At 59.9% G+C, this 23,785-nt stretch overlaps 2 protein-coding genes across 2 annotated transcripts; both read right to left on the bottom strand.

The window, feature by feature from the left end:
* Window positions 1-930: 930 nt before the first annotated feature.
* On the bottom strand, window positions 931-17,372 carry MYBBP1A (MYB binding protein 1a). The gene is made up of 26 exons (XM_007451604.1): window positions 17,109-17,372; window positions 16,815-16,913; window positions 16,017-16,100; window positions 15,853-15,927; window positions 15,643-15,750; window positions 14,565-14,740; window positions 14,255-14,422; window positions 14,035-14,152; window positions 11,465-11,760; window positions 10,679-10,789; window positions 10,002-10,127; window positions 9,646-9,813; window positions 9,456-9,555; window positions 7,513-7,609; window positions 7,262-7,413; window positions 6,814-6,900; window positions 6,567-6,728; window positions 6,311-6,481; window positions 6,047-6,204; window positions 4,204-4,456; window positions 3,862-3,987; window positions 3,706-3,774; window positions 3,008-3,121; window positions 2,695-2,796; window positions 1,656-1,804; window positions 931-1,483 (listed from the first exon to the last, which is right to left on the bottom strand). Exons 1-26 carry the CDS (start codon window positions 17,370-17,372, stop codon window positions 931-933), a joined length of 4,086 nt encoding a protein of 1,361 aa, XP_007451666.1.
* Window positions 17,373-18,590: 1,218 nt separating this feature from the next.
* GGT6 (gamma-glutamyltransferase 6) lies at window positions 18,591-21,004 on the bottom strand. The gene is given in 5 exon segments (XM_007451603.1): window positions 18,591-19,588; window positions 19,916-20,029; window positions 20,101-20,208; window positions 20,211-20,302; window positions 20,871-21,004. Coding segments are annotated over 5 exon segments (1,446 nt in total).
* Window positions 21,005-23,785: the final 2,781 nt, after the last annotated feature.

Genomic DNA, 23,785 nt, shown 5'->3' with positions numbered 1-23,785 from the left:
GACAGGCCAACACCCAGAGCCACCTCCACGCAAACATCAGCTGCTTTCAAATGCAGCCCTTTCCAGACTCCCCCCCGCCCTCAGAGCCACACCCTGGGGCGCAGCCGCCAACCTCTCACCAGCCCCCCAGCTTCCCCGGTGGGGCTCATCACATCCCCTCTGCTTCACACACTCTCTCCCCGTACCTCTGCTGGAATCAAGGTGGTTCTGGTCTCGGTGGCCCCATGTGGCCAGCAGGAGACCCTAAGAGCCAGCCAGCTTAGTGCTCTCTGCCCACAGTTGACTGGCTGGCGTGGCTTCAATGGTGGGGAAGTTAGTGGAGTAGCCCCTCCCCACCAAGCTCTGGGGCACCCTGGGGGGCACCGAACCAAGGGCTGGGCTTCCCCCAAAGACCAGCCTGGCCTCCATTCCCACCCCGGCCTCAACTGGGGCCCCAGCAATGTTTTCTTGTTGTACAAGAACCAGGTCCAAGTGTTGCTTCCTCTTCCTTCCGGAAGCCAAACTGCTCCTTTATTTTTTAGAGCTGCTGATTGTGAATCTGAGAGTCTTAAAAGAGAGAAGCCAAATATATTCCTCTTGTAAATGAAGAAATAAAGATATTTAAGTCATGGCCCGGTGGCTCCCGCAGGAAAGCAGCCTGGAGGGTACGAGGCGTGGTCACACTTGTACCCCACCCGCCAGATACCAGAGCCCTGGGCCTGGCCCACAGTGCTTGGGGAGCCAAGGTCCCAAGCGTGCTCTGTGCCTGAGAGCAGCGGCAGGGCCTAGCCCCGGGCTGCGGTCTCTGAGGCCAGGCCCGCTGGGGCAGGACCTACTAGCAGGCTGGCAGCAGACCTACCACCCCCGGCGCGGAAGGTAGAATCTCAGACAGTGGCTCGTGTATTAAAATCGCGGTGAAAAAATAGGAGTCTCTAGGGCGGATGGGGACACTCACAGCTTTTTCGCCTTCCTCAGCTGCCCCTTCTTCTTGGCCCCGCTCTGGAGGAGGCTGGGGCTCCTGCCGGCCAAAGACAATCTGGCCTTTCTCCGAGGCAGTGCGGACTGCGGCGACTTGCCTGAAACCCCCTTTTGGGGCAGATTCTTCTGACGCTTTTTGGCAGCAGGCTCCTCGGGGGACTCGGGAGTGGCTCTGCTCACCTGGGACAGCTTCCGAGTTTTCTTCTGCGGCTCTGGGGTCTTGGCGGGGCTGCTGGGGCTCGTGGCAGGGGGGTCCGGGGTCGGACTCTTGGAGGCGGGCAGCCCATGCGCCTGGGACTGGGCTGGGCCCTTGCGCTTCCTCTTCCTCTGCCTCTTGCCAGTGCTGGGGGGCTGGTCCCCCCCGGCGGCTGCGGGCTTGGCCGCCTCCTCCTGCGTGGCGCCCTCAGACTTGCGTTTCTTACGCTTCTTGCTCTCTGGCAGGAACCCCTTTTTCTTCCGCTTCATGCTAACGGGGCTCGGCCTGGCCTGAGGGACTTCCTTGGCGTCCTTCTCCGACTTGGGACGCCTGGAAGTGAGCAAAGGAAAGAAGTATGTGGTGAGGGCAGGGCTGACCTCCGCGTCCGTGGTCCCCAAGCTGCCCAAAGCTCCCACACTGCGGTGCACACGTCGGGACGTGTGCAATGTGAGGGTCTTCCCAGCCCCTCCCAAGGTGGGGGGCCCCCTCTCCCCGAACGTACTGGACTCCGAGGAACTTCATGGCCTGCCAATAGAGATCATAGAGGCGGCTGGACCCGGCCGAGTGCGCCCCCTGCTGTAGCCCCTGCTGCAGCCTCGGCTGTTGGCTCTGCAGCACACCCAGGACAGTGGTCAGGTCCATCGTCAGCTTCTGCAGCGGGGCAGGAAGGCTGTGGCTGCAGTGGTGACGTGAGGCATGGCCTGCCTCTCCCTGGCTCCTGGGCCCCGTCCTCCCACCCTTGCCCGGTGAGAGCCTCTCTGTGAGCCCCCCCCCCCATTCTGGACCCTCAGCCAATCCTTCTGCCTGTACATCCCTAGTCTCTCTCGCGTTGCAAGAAAAAAAGAACCCCAGGTGCCATGTTCTGTTCTCTTCCCACAGCCCGAAGGCCCGCCCACCTCCGGGGTGGCCCATGCAGTGACCTCAGGGTTGCCAATACCTTTCCTCCTATCTCCCCCTCCCTGTCACATACTGAATGGGTTGTTTTTGAAATCCACTGGCTTCCAGAACACCCCTCTCTCTCCTGGCTTTTTACTACCCCTCGGAGCATGGCTTCTCAGGTCCACCTGCCGCCCTGCAAGGCCCTGGCCCTGTCTGCTCCCTGCAGCACCCTCTTGGAAGCTTATCCCGCACTTGGGCTTTGATCAAGTGTCTACACTAAGGACCCCCAAACCTCTCCCTCTGAGCCAGACTGGAGGAACCAGAGCCTTGCCCACAGCGGCCCCTTGAGCGTCTCATGCTCCACCCGCCTGGCCTGCCTCCGAAGGCCCAGAAACCCGTGCTCCGCCCTCCCAGCCGCGTCCTCCCGTCGTCACCAGCCCTCCCAGCCCCTTCTCGGCTTTCTTACTGGAGCAGAGAGCCCCCGGCTCACCCCACCCCGGCCAGGCACTGGCTGTGGCACACTCGCCCCTCACACGAAGCCCAGATTCCTGACCCTGGCGTCCAGAACCTTCCCCACCTGGCTCCCCACTTGCCCCCCCTCACCTCTGCTCAGACTGCCTGCCCTGCCTGTGTGGCGCCCTCCCTCCTGTGCCCAGACTCACCTCGTGATGGATGTTCCTGAAGAGAACGTTGAGCAGCTCCAAGGAGGACAGCTCCTTCTGGCGCCCTGACTTGGTCTCGGCCTCACCCAGCGTCCGCAGGGTCTAAGGAGAAGGCAGCCAGGCTGAGCCCCTCCGGAGAGCTGCCCAAAGCCTTGCTGCTGCCCACACGAAGAGATTAGGGCACCAAGGACAGAAATGTCTCCTTGGGGGGACCCCCAACCCACCCCCAGGCGCAGGGTCCAGCAACCCTTGCCCCTTGGTTCCCAGAGCACCACTGCCAGCGGGCGGGGGAGCAGAGCCCCGTGGCCGTTACCTCAGTGACCTTCGCCAGGATCTGGTCGAGCAGCTGCTTCCACTCGGGGTCCTTAAAGCACAGCCTCAGCTCCCGCGTGGGCAGGGTCTTCTGGAGCAGCAGGCAGGCCTGGGCCTGGGGGTTGGGAACAGGGTGACCAGGAGCCTCGGCACGCTGGGCCAGGGCTGAGGGAACCGCAGGGGGACCCCATGAGCTCCAGGAGCCTGCTGGGCACTGGAATAGGCCACGCGGGAGGCACTGTCGCCACAGAAGCTCTAGGCTCGGCCCTCACCTGCCCCTGCCCCTTCTTCTCAGGCAGGTGGGAGAACCGAGGCCTGGGGGGCAGCCAGGGCTGTCAGTCAGCCGGACAGGGTTCCTGGCCCTCCACTCACTCAGTGCGTCTTCCTCCCGTGTCTCCAGCCCCCTAGTCCCACCCCCGCCCCCAGGCCAACACCCATCAGCCCGGGGCTTCCTCTGCACAGGTCAGAGCAGTCTCTGAGGAGCTGGTGGGCTCGGGCCACACAGGAAGGGCCCCCCACCCCCAGCTGCTCTGGGCCTACAGTGGGGGCGGCGCTGGCCAGGTCGGAGGGGCAGGGTCCACCCTCTGGCCCGCCCAGGGCAGCATTCCTGGGCCTCACAAATAGCCAGCCAGCCAGCCAGCCAGGAGTCGAGCAGGTAATTCAGATAGGCCCTCAGCTGGGATCTGGGAAGCCCGTTACCTGATGGCGGGGCCGCGTATGGCTTGCCACGTGCTCGACCACGATGGGGAGCAGGTTCTTACAGAGCATCTGCGGAGGGAGTGACGGGCTGTGAGCTGGGCTGTGAGGACTGGGCCGAGCAGGGGCCCAAGGGGGCGGCCTGGCACTACAACTCACCGGGTGCCGGGAGAAGAGGCTGAGGAACATGGGAGCTGTGAGCGGGCTGCTGCGCTTGGTTAGGAAGGAGCTCAGTGCCGATGAGTAGATCGGGGTCACGAGGCTCAAATCCAAGCAGCTGGCAGCCTGCACCATATGAGAGAGAGCTGGTGTGATGCCAGGGAGAGGGGGCCCTGGCATGAGCCTGGGCTGCCTTCAGAAGACTGAAAGCTGGGTCCCGGGGAAGGCACAGCCTCAACTTCCCATCTGTGAAATGGGCAGATGGTCCTGCCGCCTCCTGGGACTGGCTCCCACCGGCTTGGACTCTGCAGGCTGAGCCTTCCCGGGCCAGCGCCTGCTCACCTCTGGGCCCCGGGGCTGGGTGCCGGCATCAGCGCCGGCTTTCTCCTTCTTCTGGGCCTTGCAGGCGGACTTAGCCACAGCGTTGCCCTTCAGGACCCGGAGCAGGTAGAGGGAGGCGTTGAAATAGTAGAGGCAGACGGAGGAGTCAGCCTGGCGGCCGGCCTGCTGCACCAGCCGCTCCAGCTGGGTGCACAGAGTCTCCACGCGGTCGCCCACGCTGCGGCAGTAACGCCGGGAGCGGCACAGGTGGTGCCTGGCAGGGGACAGCCCCCAGCCAGCCGGATGCAAATGCCCCCTCAATCACAGTCAAATATCAAGAAAAATGAGGAACCTGCCAAGGGGGAAGAGACAGCTTTCTTCCAATGCTGTGGTTGGTTTCTACGGAGTCTTTCAGATGGAAATTAGGCAGCTCTTCACTGGGGCCAGAGAGAAGAGCCTCTAGTCCCAACCAGCGAGAGACCTGATGAATCAGGCACACTGGTGGATCAATCAGCCCACGCATGTGAACAAGTTTATGGTAGAAATGAAGGGCTTTATTTGTTTGGCAAAACACGGGGCAGTTTAATCGCCAGGAAGGAGGAGTGTCTGTTGGCCCGGCTTTTCTGGAAGGGGGAGCCATGCAGATGAGGGCTTCCGTTTCATCTGCAGGCCCCTTGCAGAGGGAGCTGGGGAAAGCTTTGCAGCCATCTGGCACACTGCATCTCGTCTGGATGGGCGGCTGTGTTCCAAATGAGGGTGGATGGGGCAGCTTTTGCCCTGTGTTTAGAGAGGGATGGGAGAGAAACCAATGGAGGTGGGGGGGGGGGGGGGGGGGGGGGGGGGGCAGCCAGAGGTGGTCACGATGTTATTACCCCCCACCCCCACCCCAGGGTCGGGACGCCGGGTCCCATTTCACAGGCAGGAAACAAACACCTAAAGAAAGGGGTCTGACCAAGGGTGCAGGGGCAGGCCCAGAGCCATATGCAGATGGGCTCTGAAGAGAAGCCGGAGGGAAACCAGCTCCCTGGGTGAGGCTCCACCACGGGCCAACAGCCCGACCTGGCCACAGCCCCATCTACACCCGTCCCCCGGGGGATGGTAGCTTCCAGGCTCTTTGTAAGACAGAAACCGGGGCCTGTGTGCTCAGGACCCTTCGGGCCTGGGCGGAGTGGGAGGGAGAACTAGATGAGAAAGTGGGACCTGGGCCTGCAGGGGGCGTGAGCGGGGGCTGCGCTGTCCGCCGCCCCTCCCCACCTGCTCTGTGCTGCACACTCGGCACCTCAAGTTCTTAGGCCTCTCTGTCTCCACCACCTCCTTTGCTCTCTAGAAGACAGGGAGGGCTCTACCTGCCACGCTGTGCCGACTCTCTTGCTGGGCTCCCTGATCTAGCATCACTCACTCGCCCACCTCCTAGCTGCAAATGCCTCCGAGGCTCCCAATACTGCGAGGGCCCGGGCCATGAGGCCTCTCGCCTCTGCTGCGCCTGACCGGCTCCCGTGGACACGCCTTCCTGCCCCGCCTGTGGCCTCTGGGCCTGAGGAGCTCCCTGCACTGCCTAAACTTCTCCCAGGCGGCCTTCCCTGGCACCTCAAGCCTGGGTTAAGTGCCCCTACTGTCTCCCATCCGGCCCCTGCCACAGGCCCAGAATGTCGCCACTGGACGCCCTGGCGGGTTTCCCAGCCTCAGGGATCCCGAGGGCAGGGATGGGACTGGGGGCCCCATGCTAAGGGCTGCAGAACACACGGGCGGGGCAGAGCTGCATGAGACTTCCTGAATGATGCGGGCCCCCGGGGCTCTCGGCTCCTACCCTTTCTACCCAGGGAACCCCAAAGGCCCGGCTCCCCGGGGGCCTGCCCGCGCTCACATGAAGATGCGGGCCGTCTTGTGCAGCAGGTCCTGCTCCTGCTTCGTGCTGCTGGTGCGCATGCTGTGCCGGATGATGTGCAGCAGCGGCTCGAGCACCTCCAGGACCAGGGGGTTCTCAGGCTGCTTGGTCACCAGCACCTCGATCAGGTCCAGGACCTGCAGCCGGGAAGGGTGGGCTCAGCCAGGAGTGGGGACAGGAGCAGAGGGAGACTGGACGGAGGGTGGGGGTGGGGGTGTGGCTGGGGCCGCCTAGCGGGCTCACCCTGATCTGGAAGCCCCGTCGGAGAGCCTTCTCCTTCTGTAGCTTGTTCTTCTCGTCCCTCCGGGCCTGGATGCGCAGCTTCTGCTCGGCAAAGAGGCTGGCCAGGTTCTTGTCCAGGGCCATCATGGCCTCATCCCCCAGCTCGTCGTCGTCCTCGCCGTCAGTTCCGCCCTGAGGAACAGAAGCGCCGTGAGCGGCCTGGCCTCGTGCAGGAGACGCACACGGACGCAGGGCCCCCAGCCCGGCTCCTGCTCACCAGCGCCTTCCCTGCCTGCAGCACCGCCCGCAGCTGTTCCCGGAAGCCCTGGTCCACGTCCCCGTCCCGATCCTCCTCGTCGCTCTCCTCGTCATTGCTTTCCTCCTCCTCACTCTCCGAGTCTTCGTTGCCCTTGTCCTCGCCGTCGTCCGAGCTCTCGTCCTGTGGGTGGGCCGCGCGTCACACCTCTCCACCGCTCACCGCGTGTCCGCCCACCCCCCACCCCTCGCCCCTCGCTGGCACGTACCTCCGCATCCCCCAGCAACTGCTGCTCGGAGGCGTCTGTAATCACCACGTTGTCATCCTCATCCTGGCTCTCCTCGGGGTTTAGCACCTGCCGGGATTCCCAGATGGCTGACGCATCTGTTGGCCCGGCCCCTTCACCCACCTCAGACCCCTGAGCCCTCTCAACTGCCTTCCCTGATCATGGCCGTCCGGTCTCGGCCAAAGGACCCCATTTCAGGGAGGAAGATGGAGCCCAGGAGAGAAACCCACTCCCCTCCAGTGCCTCCTTGATAAACCCAATCAGCCCTTGGCAAACCCAGGGTCAGGGTACACGGCAGGAGACCTTGAAGGAGGCCCCCGACCACCCTGCAGGTTACAGTCAGGACGAGGTGGCAATGAGGCAGCCTAGTGCAGCCCAGTGCTTGGAGAGCCCCATCCCGGGACCCATTTCCCCAAAGGCCCCAACTTACATCCAGGATGAGCTGCAGGGCACGTGGAGTCAGGTGGGAGCAGATGTGGCCGAACACACTTCGGGCCACCTGGCGCATCAGGTGGCTGGGCTGGGCCAAGAGGGCCAGCAGGATCTCCACCAGCACCTCCACCCACGGCGGCTCCTGCAGGTCTGCAAGCAGGGAAAGGGCTGAGTCTGGGCAGGGCACCAGCGCCCCATGCTGGGTCCCTACTGCCTGCCCCCCCCCACCCCCCCGAGACGATGACCCACTGGTGGCCTTGGAACGGGTCCGACGGGGCTTCTCCCCCAGGCTCTTTTTGATGCAGGTCTGGATGTCGCCCAGGAGGTCACAGCTCTCTGTGGGGGACTGTGCAGGACAGGACAGAAATCAGGAGCCAGGCCCCATTCCCAGCCTTTGCTGAGCCAGAAGAGGGGGTGGCCAAGTGGGAGGAGCTGGCATCTGAGGCCTAGAAGACTCCAGACTGCCCTGGCCAGTCACCCTCACAATCCAGAGCAGAGGACCCCAGCCAGACCCCAGGGGCAGCCCAAGAGCTGATGACCTTTTACACATAACACACAGGCACAGGGTCTGAGAGCCCTCAGAGACCGTGAAGCCCAACCTGCCCACTGATGCCAGAGCAGTGGAGAGCCTGACAAGGCTGGCCTGGTCAGGATCACAGGGCACCAGCAGGTCCCAGCCTCCTGATTTGCAATTCTAGATTTCTCCTCCCACACCGGGCTCGACATTGCTACAGAGAAAGACCTGAGAATCATTGATCTTAACAACTTTAAACCCATCTTGCTGGGGGAATAAGCCCAGACTCCAGCCACCGACCGGTGAGTTGAAAATAACCTGTGTCACTGTTGGTACCAAAAAGGCAGACTTTCCCCCATAATGCAGCAGGGCAGCGTCAGTGTTTGGGGCAGGGGTGGTGGAGCGAAGGCCAGAACAGGGCCCAAGCCCTGGCCATCTTTGCCTCCAGCTTCCTGGCTGTGGCTGGGTACCTTTTACTCAAGTCAAGCTTGAAGGTCCCAGGGTCTGGGTAGGCACCTCAGAGGTCCAGTGCCAAGCATCGGAAGGGGCATCGAGACCAATCGTTACCCACACGGCTCGTCTACGAGCTGGGCTGAGTGCCCAAGACCTGGAAGCAAAAACCTCAGCCAAGAGGCCAGAAGGGAGTCCCGTCTCCTCAGACTACTCAAGGCCTGAAGCAGCCCCACGAGAGCCACTAGCCCACGCAACGCAAGAGGAAAACCTTCAGAGAAACCAGGGCTCAGAGCCAGAAGAAACCAGGAGGGTCAGAAGAGCTGCCGGCACTAAACTCCAAACGTGGTCAAAGTTTCTTGGTGGAAAGAAGAGAAAAAGAGACAAAGCTGGTTCTAGAGGACCCGTCCTGAGAAAAGGTATGAGTGACAATGTGAGGAACATAGTGACAAGGCACAGAACCCCACGTGGGGAGCACCAGACAGAAACATGCCACCCTCAACCCACTACTGTGGATTCTGGAAGTGTGAGAGTCAGACAGAAAACTCAGGACCCCGCTTCTAACTGACCACTGGCAGCCAGGAGAACTGCCCCCGTCCGGGGCCGGCATGCCCAGAGCCAGGCCCGCGCTTCTCCTTTACACCCATCTCCTCTGCTCAGTGAGGCAATTGTTTTTTTTTGCGGTACGCGGGCCTCTCACTGTTGTGGCCTCTCCCTCTGCGGAGCAGAGGCTCCGGACGCGCAGGCTCAGCGGCCACGGCTCACGGGCCCAGCCGCTCCGCGGCACGTGGGATCTTCCCGGACCAGGGCACGAACCCGTGTCCCCCGCATCGGCAGGCGGACTCTCAACCACTGCGCCACCAGGGAAGCCCAGTAAGGCAGTTTTGGGAGGTCCTGTGGGATAGTGGAGTCGGATCCCTATGTTTGAATCCTAGCCAACAGCTGTATGGCCTGGGGTAAGTTACTTTACCTAAGTCTGTTACCCCACCTGTCAAAAAGAAGATGCGCCTGCCTCAAAACTGTGGGGACTACAAACAAAGGACCCTGCCTGGGAAAGCTCAGGATGTAGCTGGGGCCCAGGAAGTGGATGGAGTGATTTTTTTCCTTGGGCTGTAACTCCAGACCGGAGCAGTCAGCCTAGGAAACCCACCAACTGCAACACTCCAGAGCCTCTCCCGGCCACCACGGACCCCAGGTCTGTAAGCCCTTCCCTTCCAGGCCGCCATACCTTGAAGAGGTGTATGCCCACCAGGAGTAGCAGGTGCTGGAAGGCAGTGGCCTTGGCCTCTGAGGACTGCGCCTCCAGTTCTTTCAGAGTCTTCAGCGTCCTGGGTGAGACGGGCACACCCTCAGGCACTGTGGCCAGCGTCAGTACCCCAGAGTGTCCCGCCCATGCTGTGGCAACTGCACCCTCTCACCGGTCCCAGGCCTGGCGTTGCTGCGTGGTGAAGGCCACCAGGGGAACCACGTTGCGGCTGTGGCTCAACAGCAGGTCTGCGAACCGCACCAGGTGGTAGGTCCAGGGCTGCCCGTCCTGCGTCTGCCCCGGCCCCTGCCGGAACTGCGTGCTGAGAGTCTGCAGCAGGCTGGTAGTGGCAGGGTCAGGGTCACAGACTGGGCTGGTGAACAAGGCCACACACCTCCCCCATCCCCACACTGTGACCCACTGGAACTCACTGGGCCGCAGCTTCGAACTGGAGGGAGCAGCGCCCCGAGGCCACCTTACTGCCCGCTCGCCCACCCTCAGACCTCTCCCAGGCTGCCCAGCGCCCACCTGAAGAAGGCACTGCCCACCACCTCCCGGGTCCGGCTGTCCAGGGGGTGAGAGAAGTGCTGCTCGGTCTCAGGGATCTGGGATGTGGGCTTCTTTGTCTCGAAGAATGAGTGGAAAAAACAAAACCTGGGGAGGGAGGGAGGGAGGGAGGGAGGAAGAATAACCCGTGTTACCCTCTGTCAGTGCCACCATTCTGACCAGCCCATCCTCGGACCCTCACCGAGGGCCTGGTGCCAGGTGGCAATGATGAGAGAACGGACATTTCTCAGGTCTGGATCCCCAGCAGAACAGAGCCCAGCCCGAACCAGGGAGAGGACCAGCATCCTTCCCTCAGAACCAAGATGTGAGACTGTGTGGCCTTGGCCAGGGCACCACCACTTCTGCCTCTCTTGGGGCTGCAGGGAGGGTGGGAGGGGCGCCTGGCAGTTGCAGAGGCGAGCCCCCCCACAAACTGCCGACGCGCAAAGGCATCTGGGGAGGGTGGAGCCAGCCCAAGCCTCTGAGGTCCCCCCTTCTGAGAGTTCCCCCAAGGAACTCCCCTAAATCTCCTCCTGCCTAAGGGGCAGGGATGACTTGACCCCCCAGGCTCCTGGCTCCAGGGGGACCCAAACTAGGATCAGACAAGAGGCCGTTGCACCCGTGGGGAGTTGGGGTTCAAGCACATCTCATGACGATACCTGGCCACCTCCTCAATCAAGGCCTCCTCCTTCTCTGCATGCAAGTTGTCCACGATGCTGACCAGGCGGAAGATGATCCACTTCCGTAGCCGGAACACGGCTCGCTCAGGCCTGTGGGCAGGAGGCAAGTCCGGAAGCCGTTTAGAGATGGCAAAAACAGTGCCCCCTTGCCCCGTCTTGGAGACAGGAAAACCAATCAAGATCCCCCAACGCCCTTATCACCAGCACGGGGCCACGTGTGAGAAAACCGAGGCCTTTAAGGGCGAAGGCTCAGGGGCTTCCCTAGCAGTGCAGTGGTTAAGAATCCGCCTGCCAACACAGGGACACGGGTTCGATCCCTGGTCCAAGAAGATCCCACATGCTGCAGAGCAACTAAGCCCGTGCGCCACAACTACTGAGCCTGTGCTCTAGAGCCCACGCGCCACAACTACTGAGCCTGTGCTCTAGAGCCCACGTGCCACAACTACTGAGCCTATGTGCCACAACTACTGAAGCCCACGCGCCTAGAGCCCGTGCTCCACAAAAAGAGAAGCCACCGCAATGAGAAGCCTGCGCACATCAACGAAAAGTAGCCTCCGCTCGCCACAACTAGAGAAAGCCCATGCGCAGCAACAAAGACCCAACACAGCCAAAAATAAGTAAGTTTACATATATATATATTAAAAAAGAGAGAGAGAGAAGGCTTAGATCTTCCCCACCTCTCCCCGCCTGGGGAACCACGGTACCATGCGAGGGAGGGTCCAGGCCTTTGGGGCCAGCAGGCCCCTCCCCACCAGGCCCACTCACCCGTGGAACAAAGCGTCCTGGGCTTTCTTCTGGTTGTTGGTGCTGAAGTCCACCAAGGAGTCCAGGTTGGGCTGGAGAAACATGTCCCGCAGCCAGGCCACGTAGCCCTTGAGGGCGGGGGGACTCAGGAACTGCATGACCCGCCAGAAGGTAGGTACGATGGGGAGGCCCTGGTTGGTGACGGATGTGAAGCCCACCACCAGGGCCAACTGCCGCTCGGGGTCATCCCGGCAGCCCTTCAGGAAGGCCCCCACATACTCATTCATCTCTGGAGCAAACTTGAACTGGCTCGGGAGCTGCGAGAGGTGGGCACAGCCCCGAGGTCACCAGCCAGGAGGGACCCAACAGTGCCCCAGCTTCTTCCCGAACAGGCTACGCTGAGGCCCAGGAAGCGCCCTCCCCTGTACCAGCTGGGTGGCCCAGGCGCCCCGGAGTTTAATCTTTGTAACAACCCTTTGCCCTGGGCCCCTCTGTTCTGCAGATGAAGAAAACGAGGCACAGAAAAGCTTGCAAGTAACTTCTGAGGGTCACAGGGCTCCAAGTGGTGCAGCTGGGATCTGGCTCCAGTCAGTCTGGCCCCCTAGTCCGTGCTCTTAACCACTGCTCTGTACTTTCTGAGCCTGTCCTTCACCCAGAAGAGGGGAACAGCAGCTCTCCAGAGCTGGTTGTAAAGATGAAATGAGCTACTAACAAACCCAGCAGCACTTCCTGTGCCTGTGGATATTAGCCTGGTTATCCTCACAATGACTGAGGAAGGTCCTGCTCCTCTCATCTCACGGGCAAGCAGAAGCAGGCACAGAGAAAGGAAGCAAGCTACGGAAGGTCATACAGCTAGCTGCGGTGGAGTCAGGAAGGGAACCTGGCAGACCCAGGTCCGGGATTCCGTGCTCTTAACCACCAGTTGATTCTCCTGTGGAGCACTTAGCTTAGTGTGGGTTGCACAGACTGCTCAAAACAGCATCGGTGATGATGGCTGCTCTCACTCTAACACTAGCTGGGGGTGGAGGGAGGTCTGGACAGACTGCTGGCGGGTTATACAGCTATAGAGGTGGGGGAGAGGTATACGGCTATAGAGGCAGGGGAGGGGTATACAGCTATAGAGGCAGGGGAGGGGTATACAGCTATAGAGGCAGGGGGAGGGGTATATAGATACAGAGGCAGGGGGAGGGGTATATAGATAAAGAGGCAGGGGGAGGGGTATATAGATACAGAGGCAGTCAATGAGCATGGTCATGGCCACGACTTCTTTTAATGACCGAATTGTGACTGGCCATGCCTGGAAGTGGCCTGAGACAGGATATTCCAAACAATAGAAGGAAGCAGTGAGGAGCCCCTACTGGCCTCAGCCCCCTGCATGTCCCCAGGGACCCCCATGGGCCCTCTCACATCCAGGGTCCTATAGGAGCTCTAGGCTAGCGCCCTCAGTGCCCCACTGAGAAGGAACCCAGGGGTATCGACCAAGAGAGAATGGCCCTCTACTGCCTGAATAAGCCATAACCCTGAGGCCACTGGATGCAGATGCACCAGCCCGACCTTTGGCATCCAAGTGACTCCCACTTGCTGCAAGGCTGTGGCCTCAGTTTCCTTATCTGTAAAGTGGACACAGGACAGTAATGCAGTAATCAGAGTGGTGACTGGGGACCATGACTGATGCCCAGCTTGGCCTCCTTGGATAGACAGGGCTCTGGGATGTCCTTCCTGGAAGCCCTCTGTCAGAACCCTGGGAACTGAGCCATCTCTGAGCACAGACTCACCCTTAGCAAGTTCAGGAGGCACTTGCTGAAGACAGGATGTAGTGGTTTGTTTGCAGTAAGAACCACAGCTTGCAAATGTAGGGGAATGTCTCTGTCAGCAGACCCTGCTGGCACCTGAATGGCTGTCAGGGAAGGAGCGGGTGAGTGGGTGAGCTCACAGCCAGTGTCCTCAAGTTCCCGCCTCCAGGGGGTGCTGCAGGCCTTCACGGAGTGACCACGAGCTTGGGACTGTTCCTTTATTTCAACCTCTTCTAAGTGAGTGACCTTTGCACCCATGTTCATAGCATCAGCGTTGACACTTGTAACCCAAGTGTCCATCGACAGAGGAATGGATAGACAGAATGTGGTCCATTCTTACAATGGAATATTGTTCAGCCTCAAAAAGGAAGGACATTCTGACAACTGCGAAAACACGGATGAACCTTGAGGACATGACGCTCAGTGACATAAGCCAGTCAAAAAAGGACAAATGCTGTACAATCCACTGATATGCGGTCCCTGGAGGAGCCAGATTCATAGGAACAGACAGCAGGACGGTGGGGGCCAGGGGCTGGGGGTGGGGGTGGGGGTGGGGGTGGGCCCTCAGGTAGCTCACTTTACAGAGAAGAGACACCCAGGTCCCAGGTCCCTCCCAACAGGAGCTGTGCTTGCCCATCCCTGGCAGGACTACTGACACGGAGAGCAGGAGAGCAACCCTCTCTTCCGGAAGCCAGCTGACCCCAGAGGCGGCCTGCCCCCACCCCCACTTCTTGGCAGGAAGCAGCCCAGTCGCCTGACCCTTTCTGGCAGGGCTGGGCCACAGGGGGCAGCACCTACCTTAGCAGTGACCATGTGCGCCCCGTAATGGCGGATCAGGTCCCCCTGCATCACCAGCTGCAGCTGCTCCTTGGAGAGCAGGGGCAGGGCCGCGCCCAGCAGGCGGAAACACAGGTAGCTACGGGGGCGCAGGACAGAGCCCGGTCAGCGCCCTTGGAGCGCGGCACATCCCTGCTTAACCCGCGGGGAGAAGGGCTGCGGAGCTCAAGCACGCACGCACCTGGCTGGCCAGCACTGCTGCTTCAGGAGTCCTTGTTCCACAACCTCCATCCAGAACCGTGGGAAGCTGTCTTCCTGGAGCGCCAGGCGGAGCAGGTCCAAAGCCACGGCAGGCAGCTTGCGTTCCTTCTTCGCAGAGGTGGCCGCCGTCTTGAGCACAGTAACCAGCCTGCAGAGGAAGGCGGAGGGGACTCGGGGCACTCCCTAAACAGACGGGGCCTGGGGCCACACGGACGCCCGGCCCCAGGCCCTGGCGCAAACCCATGGATGGAGAGGCAGCCCCGAGGCCCGTCTCCCCGCCTCCCTCACACCTGGGGACGCTCTCATCTGAGAACAGGTTGACCGGTCCCATCAGCTTCTCCAGCTTCTTGGGCACCTTCTGCTGGGCCAAGAGGAAGAGCTCCAGGTGCTCAGGGGAACCAAGTACTGAATTCAAGTCGGGCTTGAGGACTTTTGGCAGGACCTCCTGCAACGTGGCCTCCGGGACCTGGCGTGGGGACATGGGTTGAGGGAGGGGTGGCCCCCTCACAGCACCCTTTGTCTCTCCCCACGGGGTGAGTCCTTTGGGCCCTCTTCCACCTGCCAGGTTCCCGTGAGGCCCCTGTCACAGTGCCAGCCCAAGGAGGGACAGCCACAATCCACCTTGCCAGGCATCAGAAGCAGAGGGTATTCCTTAGAAAGCTCACATTCCCAAGTCCCTGAAGCTGGGTTTTAAACAAGCGCCCCACTGATGCTAACTGGCCCTGGGCCACCCTTTTAATTATTCCTCTCCTGGGTTTCACAGAACTAGCCCATTTCTTACACAAGGTGCCCCACGTGAAGGTCCTGCTGGCTCTGTGGCCACGGCTGTGCAGAAAGCCTTAGCCTGGGATGTACTGGTCCCTGCCTTTTCCTCAGCAGCAAAGAAGTCTAGGTACTAGCCCACCTCCATTGCCCACATAGGGCAGTGGGGACCCCCGAGGGGCCAGCTCTGCCCAAAACAATGGCAAATATGTTGAACCCACCGGGCACATGCCAGACACTGTTCGACAACGGCACTATCCAATATGGCTGCCACTGGCCACATGTGCACACCAAGCACTTAGAATGTACCAATCTGCGTGGAAATACGCTGTGAGTGTTCAACACACTGGATTTCAGAAACTTAAAAGAACGTAAACTATCTCTACGGTTTTTGTGTACTGGCTGCATGTTAATTCTTTAGATATAATAACACGTTTTATTTAGTCTAATTAACCATACCTATTTCTCTCTCACTTTTTAAATGTAGTTACTATAAAACGTCAAGTGCCACACACATTTCCGCGGGACAGTGCTGCATTTCCATGCGTAAACTCACGTCTTCTCCGTATCCCTCTACAACAGGCAGCGTTACCCCAGGCCCCGTACCTGTGAGAGGATGTCCACCAGGGCCTTCTGGGGCTGCTCCTGCAAGTGGCTGTAGTGCTGGCCCAGGACTTGCAGCAGCTTCACCGACTGCATCAGTGCCTCCGAGTCCTGGTACCCCCAGAGGCACAGAGGGTGTGAGCAGGGCATATCCCTCTCCCCCCACCACTCCAAGCCAGTCCACAGACCCCCCCAAACCCCCAAAGCTCTTACCTTCACCAGCCTGCCCGACTGAAAGAGGGCTAGCACCCCAAACAGGTTTCCAAAGAGAGCGGGTCTCACCATCCCCTAGAAAAGGATTCCAGGCACTGGTGAGAAAGACCCAAGTGTTCCCCAACCCCGGGGCTGCTGACCTCCCCGGGGCCACTAACTCTCACCTTCTTAACCTTCTGCAGGTCATATTTCTCTCGTATCTGCTGCAGGATGCTGCACAAGGGGATGTCTTCAAAAGCCTGTAACAGCTGCCAGGAGGAAAGGAGGGGTTCCGGGGGAGCGGCCCAGCCACATCCCAAAGGCCTCTATCTCCTCCCTTCAACTTCTGCCCCGAGGCCGTGGACCCCCGCTCCCACCCCAAGGATGCCTCCGAAACTGCCTACCTGCCTCTGAGCAGTGCTGATGACAGAACACAGCTGTGAATGGAACTGAATCTTGCCTCCCTACCCCACGCCCACCTGCGGTTCAGAAAGTACCTCCTTGGGCCGCTAGATTGCTCGAATGCGATTCCCAAACTCTGTCCCCACAGCCTGCTCTGAGCTCCCCCGAGGCAGACCCTCAAGGACCAGGTCTCTGCAGCCCTTCCATTTGTTCAGACTCCTCAGAGCTAGCCTATAATTAGCTGAAGTGCCCCCTTGGGAGGAGAGGGCCCCGAACCCTGCAGAGGTAAGAGAACCCACCCCAAAGCTTACTACCCTCAGTAAACGTACCTCAGAGGCTGGTCAACCCATGTACCCGAAAGCGAACTCAACCTTCCACTGCACCTGCCTGGGCTTCTCTGCACACAGGCCGTGCTCATGCAGTGTTCTCCGCGTCCACGTGGGGACACCTCCCATCCACTCGGATGCCACCCCACCAATTTCTCAGCTGCCACTTCTCCTGCAGCTGGGACATCTGCCCTTCTCACTCCCCCACCGTTCTGACCAGCAAGGGTGAACCCATTCCAGGAGCCACCACCTCACCTGCGCCAGGGCCAGACTGTAGCAGGGCCGGGCTGTTTCTCGTCCGACCCCGAGCCCAGTAATTAGGCGCTTCAGGGAGTACTTCAGCTCCGATGATCCCTGAGGAACCAAGCACAACCCCAGGTGGGCCAGTGAAAAGAACCGTCCGGCACCCACTCATCCCCTCTCCTCGGCGCGCGCTCACCTGGGCCTCCACGTTCGCGACCACGTGACCCCGGGCCCAACTCCCGGGGCCCGCCGCTACATCTTCGCCGGGATCTATACAGCCCCCCGGCCCAGGTCCCGCCACCATACCTCTGGCCTTGCGCGCAGATACTCCAGCAGCTTCTCCGTGGCCTCAAGCCGCGTCTCCTGCTGCGGCTTCGCAATGTCCCAGAAGAAATCCAAAAACTCGCGGCTGTGCTTGAGCAGGCCATGACGGTCGGCAGGCCGGGCGCCACTCTTCGGGGCCTCTCCCGGAGCCGGAGGCTCAGCGACGTCCATACTCTCCGTCTCCGCCATGCTTGTCGAACACGTGGGCTCTGAAGACTGCCTCTTCCAGGTCGGGTCGCGGCGCATGCGCACTGAAGTGGGTGGGCTGGGGGCGGGGCGGCCTGGCTCTTCTGTTCTCAGGGAGATCAGGAGTTTGAATTTTATTCTGATTGCGATGGGGAACCACTGGAGGGTTTTACGCAGGGACAAGGCTTGATCCTACTTACACTTTTAATAGATTATCCTGCTGTGTGGAGGATGGATTGTAGGAGAGCAGAGTAGAAGCAGGAAGCCCAGTTGGATCGGACCAAGGTAATGTGAGAAAATTCCAGCTAATATGGAACTGGTAGTGGGTGATGGAAGAGAGGGATGTTAGGTTTGGGGCTGACATCAGCGGGGAGGCTGTGGTATCACTTGAGCTGGGGGAAGAATTCTCTTCGTTGGGGGGAGCAGTGAGGGGGAGGTGGTGGGGCTGAGTTCCTTAAATCAGAGATACCTCTTACAGGGCGGCTGAGGAGTGCTACTGGCCACGCCTGTTTCTTGGCTTGAGAACCTGTCTCTGGAGCATTGTTCAGAGACCCTGGCGCTCTGGGAAGCAGGGAGGTGAGGGCCAACGCTGGCCTTGAAATTCCACACACCCAGCTCCAGCCCCTTTCGTAGCCCCTGAGAAACCCAACTACTCATCCTCTCAACCATTTCCTTGCTCTGCTGTTTCAGAAAGTGAGAATAAGTGGTTTACCTTGTACATGTGGTGCCCCAGAAGGTGAGCAGGAAGACAGCAGCCTGGCTCTGTGTCCCTGGGTAGGGGTCTCCTGTGTTGCCCATGGGCAAAGCCCAGACACCAGGTGCCTAAAAGGCTGATATGAAAGTGACCAAGTAGGAATGGCACGTGGCGTCCAGGAGGCTTGATCTTTGTTTCCAGCCCAGATGAGGGAGATCAGTGGAGTGTGGCCTGAAGGGGAGCACAGAGATGCCAGCAGTGCGCCAGGATCTGCCTGCCCTGCCCGGAGGCCCAGAGCTTAGGGAGGGGCGTGGCTTTCTTCCACCTGTCCTTCCCGGAGCTGGATCGGAACTCAGGGCCGCCCCCAGGTCCTGGTGTTCTCTCCTCATTGTCCTCAGGTTCCTTAGCTGAAAAAACTCAAGTCCAGGCGACTGATCAGGCCCGAAGTTGAGGGCCTAAGCCAGCAGTGGGCACGTGATTGATGCACACTCTTCATGTACTCCATTGCTGCTGGGCCCGCTCTGCCCCGGCCTCCAGGCTTGAGACCCCTACTCCCACCCACCCCTGCCAGGCACCGCCCCACCTTAAAACCCCTGAAAGGAGCAGCAGCCACTGGGGACACTGGAGACATGGGCGTGCTCTTCGTGGGCTGCCACCTGAAGCAGGGTCCCTTGGCCACAAGCTCCAGGGCTCTCTGTTGGCCCTTGCTGGGCCTGGGTTTGGGGCCCAGCCAAGTGGCTGAGCAGTGTGTGAGTCATGACTCTGGCAGCTGCAGGGGTCCCTGAAGGCACGAGCCCCAACACGTCAGCCTCTGTGTCATCTGAGCTGTCAAGAAGGATGAGGGGACAGGCCCAGGCACTGTTTGCAGACTCGGCCACCAGGTTGCTGAGTACAACCCCAGCGCTTGGGGACAGGCGTCCAGAGCCGAAGGAACTGTTGAGCGAGGAGGTAAGAAGGAGCATAGAGCTGCTGCTGTCCACGGTGGCCAGGACACTGCTCCCAGGGCTAACAGCAGCTTGTAGGGGTGCTGGGCAGGGGGCAGGGCTGCACCCCCCGGACTGTAGAGCTGCCTCCAGCAGTTCCAGGAGTTCTGGGCCAGCTGAGGGGCTGGGGGTGGTGAACAGGATGCCCTGGGGCACAGGTAGCTGCAGTGCTGGCTCCAAGGTGGGCATGAGCCTAGCTGAGGGGCCCTCCAGCCCCAGGTCTCCGGCCAGCAGACTCGGTAGAGCATCCCCGACAAGGTTTGGGGCAGGGGCAAGTGCAGCCCGGTGGAGCACAGCTGCCAGTTTGGGGTTGGTGGCTCGGGCCCCAGAGCCCAGGGGAGTCCCATCAGTGTGGCAAAGTAGGGGACAGAGGCCCTTTGTGCCCTGGGCTGCCAGAGCCCTGGCCAGGGATGTGTCTACCAGAAAGCCCTCTTGAGCCAGCATGGTGGGGCCTACCAGCAGGTGTGGCAAGGGTAGGCGGCCAAAGCGTGTGTGTAGCAAATGCAGGGCAGGCAGAGCCGAGGGTAGCCCCAGGCCAGGGGCCAGGGTGGTTGAGTTGCCTGAGGAGCTACTATGGAAGAGGCCCCAGAACATGGCACCTGGGAGGAGACAAAGGGGTCACATAGGGGTCCGGGGCACTGACTGGTATCAGGGGCACTCAGTAGTCCCAGGTGAAGGGTCACTGACTTACCCTGGGGTTAGTGGTTACTGACTAGGCCTGGAGACAGGCATCAACAACCAGGCCTGGGGTCAAGATCATACTGATCTGGGATCAAGGGTCACAGCCTAGAGTTGGGGCTACTGCCCAAGTCCTACGTCCTGCTCACCAGCCAGCCTTGAAGGCCAGGGACCACTGACTGCCTGAGTTCCAAGTTACTGATCATGCCCAGGGTTGGGGTCGCTGGCTGGGGTTGTGGGTCACTGACCTAGCCCTGTGGCATGAGGATGCACCACCGCCAGACACAAAGCTGCTCCAACTCTAGCATCCACGACGTTGCCCCCGGCAACAAACAGCTCTCAACCCAGGTGGGAACACGTGGCTGCAGCAAGACAGGGACTGGGACCCTTGACCCCGGCCCCTTCCCTCCCCTAAGCTGCTCCTAGCACTGACCTGTAGGGCTGATGATGCCGCTGCGGTGGTACACGCCAGGCCTGTGGGAGTGCCCACTGGCTGGAGGGGCCCCAGAGCCCAAGTTTCCTGGAGAGGCACTGCTCTGCGGAGTTGCCTCACAGCCAGGGAGAAGCCAACGGCCACCGGCAGCAGGGCAGCCACCAGCTGGGCCCAGGCCCCGGGCAGACTGCCAGCCTTGTTCCTGCAGAGAGGGATGTCCCAAGCCAGGACCAGGCAGGCGGACACCCAAGAACCCAGCAAACAATTCCCAGAAGGTTTGGTCTTGCTTGCAGGAGGAGTGTAAGTTTGCCGAGGAGAAAAGAAATCACAGCATGTCTGGAGACACAGAGACGGGAAAGAGCTTGGGGGAAACTGAGTCTCTGGAGAGGAGGTTGGAGAGGCGGGTCCAACCGGTCTGGAGGGATGCCTGAAGGGGGCTTGGCAGGCTTGAGGAGCAGGGCCCGGCCAGGTGTAGCCAGGACCAATCTGCCCAGCAGGTGCCTCGTGCACCAGGGGCTGGGAGCTGGGAGCCTTTGGCAGAGCAGCCGGCAGGGCTGACTTGATACAAATGTCCCTTCAGATGCACAGATCTTGGATTGACTGGCACAGGCCAGGCCTGGGGCTGCAGCCGGGGGTCCCCCCACTCAACCAGAAGTTTCCCAGAGCTGGCCAAGCACGGGGTTGTCTGGCACTCCTTAGGGGCTCCAGAAGGAGGGACTTGCCAGCCTCAGTCCTGAGTTGCTGGGTGCCCAGACCCCTCCCTGACTCACCCAGAGGAGTCCTGGGGCCCCGAGGGATGTGGAATGAGCTGCTCCGATATCTCACCCTCTTCCTCCTCAGACTCCAAGCTTGGTTCCCAGACCAGCAGCTTCTGGTAGAGCACAGGCCCTGCTGTGGGTTCCATGGCCCACGGTGCCTGCCCGCCTTCCAGGCTGAGTCTTTGGAGGCCCTGCCCGAGCCTGAGCCGGTGGGTAGGAGGTGGAGGCACCCTTGGGGAAGGGTGGTGTGGAATCTAGAACAGGTCTGGGCAGGGCACGGGGCCAGGGAAGCTGTGGGTGAGACTGCCCCACTAGGGCACAGGGCCCGAGGGGCTCTTGTGGCAGGGGACCCCATCAGGGGAAGGAGAAGCCCAGTCCTAGGGCCACAGCCTGAGACCCAGGGCACCCGCAGGCCCCTCCCTTTAGGGGATGCAGCCTTTGGATCCCAGTCCTGTTAAGGCTCTAATCTAGGGACCGGAAGCTTGAGTGAGAACTGCAGTACCTTGGCTTGGATCAGGGCTCAGCATGTGACTAGTTTCTGGTATGGGGGTTTCTGGTCTCTGGCTTGGGTCAAGGCTCAGCCTGAGGCCACTCCAGGGGGCTGGGTTTCCCTATCTGGGGAACAACTTGGGTGGTGAAGGTACCTACCTCCCTGGGCACGTCATGCGGCCCTTATCCAGCAGGTGGCGCCATAGGGCTCCTGGGGAGCTGCAGCCTGGAAACCAGGTGTTTCCATATTCCTTCACTCTGGGTTTCACTTCAAGGAGTTCTATGGGAAAATCATAGAACTCCAAAGAGTGCTGCCATCTCATCTGTTCTCCAGTCATCTCTGCTGACCACGCTCTGCTATGAGCACCTCAAATCCCAAACCCTCCGCTATGCTCTCAGCAGACCACCTGTCCTCCCACTTCACATAACAAATCAAAGCCAACACAAGCAGCCCTCTATATCCACCCCCAACTACAAACTCACCTTCCACCCAGCTCCAGTGGAAAAGCCTATTCCCTGCCTCTGGTTCTGGCCCCGACCTCTCCCCCACTTCTTACCTCCTGCTTCCCCAGGGACATCACTCAGTGACCCCTTCTCTCCTGTAGCTTCACATCTTCTCTGCGGGTTCCTTCAACAACATTTAAAGTGTCGAGTCTCCAGAAATTCCTCTCCTAGGTATGTACCCAACAGACATGTACTAGAATGTTCATAGCTGCACTAGTTGCAACAGCCCCAAATTGGAAAGCTCACACCCATTATCAGTAGCATGATTGTAGTTACACGGTGCAATGCTCTGCAGCGGTGAGAATGAGGGGTCTACAATTGTATGCAATGATATAGATGGATCTTAAAGACACGACGACTGAAAGAAGCCAGGGCCAAAAGAGCACATCCTATTTGCTTCCATCTGTATAAAGTACAACAGGTGAGACTAGTTTCTGCCATTACAGGTCAGGTCAGGAGGAGGCAGAGAGGGCTTCTGGGATGCTTGGTGATGTTTATCAATCTGAGGTCGGTTGCGTGGGTTCCTGATTGTGAAAGTGCATCCAGCTGTGCATTTGTGACACGCGCACTTTTCTGGAGGTATATTGCATTTCAATAACAAGTTTTTTTAAAAAGCTGGAGTATTTTCTCCATTAAAACCACAGCCACAAAATTCGTCCTTTCGTCTCACTCGGCTCTCCAGCCACTTCTCTTTCTCTCGGCCTCTTCACAAGCAGGTTGAGTGGTTAACTTTGGTGTGCATTGGGAGTTTTTAAAATCAGATTGCTGGGCTCTGCTCCCAGAGGTCCTGACTTTGTAGGTCTGGGGGAGGGGCCAGAAATTTGCTTTCGGAACTCCCAGGTGATGCTGCTCCCAGTCCTGAATGAGCACTGATCTACAAAAGATACACACCTGCTGTTGCCACTTCCATGCCTCCCATTTTTTCCCCTTCAGCCCACTACAAGCTGGTTTCCATCGCCAACCCGCCAGAGAAACCTTCAGTTTCTAGGTTTTCTGATTTCTTGGACCAATAACCTACCAACCAATCAGAGATACCAGCATAGGGTGGCCAACTTTTAATTTTGCCATAGCTTGGGTGTGGGAGGGTCACAACTACCATCTGTGTTCATTTCATAAAATAATTTCACTTCCTGTTAATACAACGTGGGAAGGTTATAGTGTCGGAATGAAGGTCAGGCCTTCCTTCCTAAGAAAACGCAGCTGGAAACCTTATGTATCTATATGCCCCATCCTCAGACTGGCCTCTGCACTCCTAGCACTGGCTCCCTTTATCCAGCAGGCAGTCTTTGGCACCTGTCCAGCCAGCATTCCTCTGTCCTTAGAACTATGCCCTGGCAAACTCTTTGGGACCAAGACCTCCACTGACTGGGTCCGGGGGACCTTTCCCTGTTTGGTCTCTCTCATTCCCATAGCTCTGGGCCTGGACAGCACTGCCCCACACCCCTGGAGGTGCCTATTAGCTAAGCTCCAGTTAAATGCCAGACAGGCTTTGGGGGTGAATAGTGGTCAGGCCAAGGGGCAAAGGGTGCCAGTCATTTCAGTGAGAGTTGGGAATGGAACTGGCTTCCAGAAACCTGAGTCTGGGCTGGTCTACAAGCTTTGCCCAGCTATGAGACCAAAGAGCCCAGAGACAGTGACAGAGATGTCAATGACTTATTAGGTAGAGAATCTTACAAGTCTGAAGCAAAGTCCTGGAGGGGCACCCCACCATAGATGGCGAATGGCGGGCGGGTGGACGGCAGGCGGGCGGGCACCCCACCACGGATGGCGGGCGGACGGCGGGCAGGCAGGCACCCCACCATGGATGGTGGACGGCAGGCAGGCAGGCAGGCACCCCACCATGGATGGTGGACGGCAGGCAGGCAGGCAGGCACCCCACCATGGATGGTGGACGGCAGGCAGGCAGGCAGGCGGGGGGGCGGAGCACGGGGGGG

Source organism: Lipotes vexillifer, unplaced genomic scaffold (genome assembly GCF_000442215.2).
Source record: "Lipotes vexillifer unplaced genomic scaffold, Lipotes_vexillifer_v1.1 scaffold126, whole genome shotgun sequence".
Classification (NCBI taxonomy): domain Eukaryota; kingdom Metazoa; phylum Chordata; class Mammalia; order Artiodactyla; family Lipotidae; genus Lipotes; species Lipotes vexillifer.
This window is presented reverse-complemented; position numbering and strand designations above follow the sequence as displayed.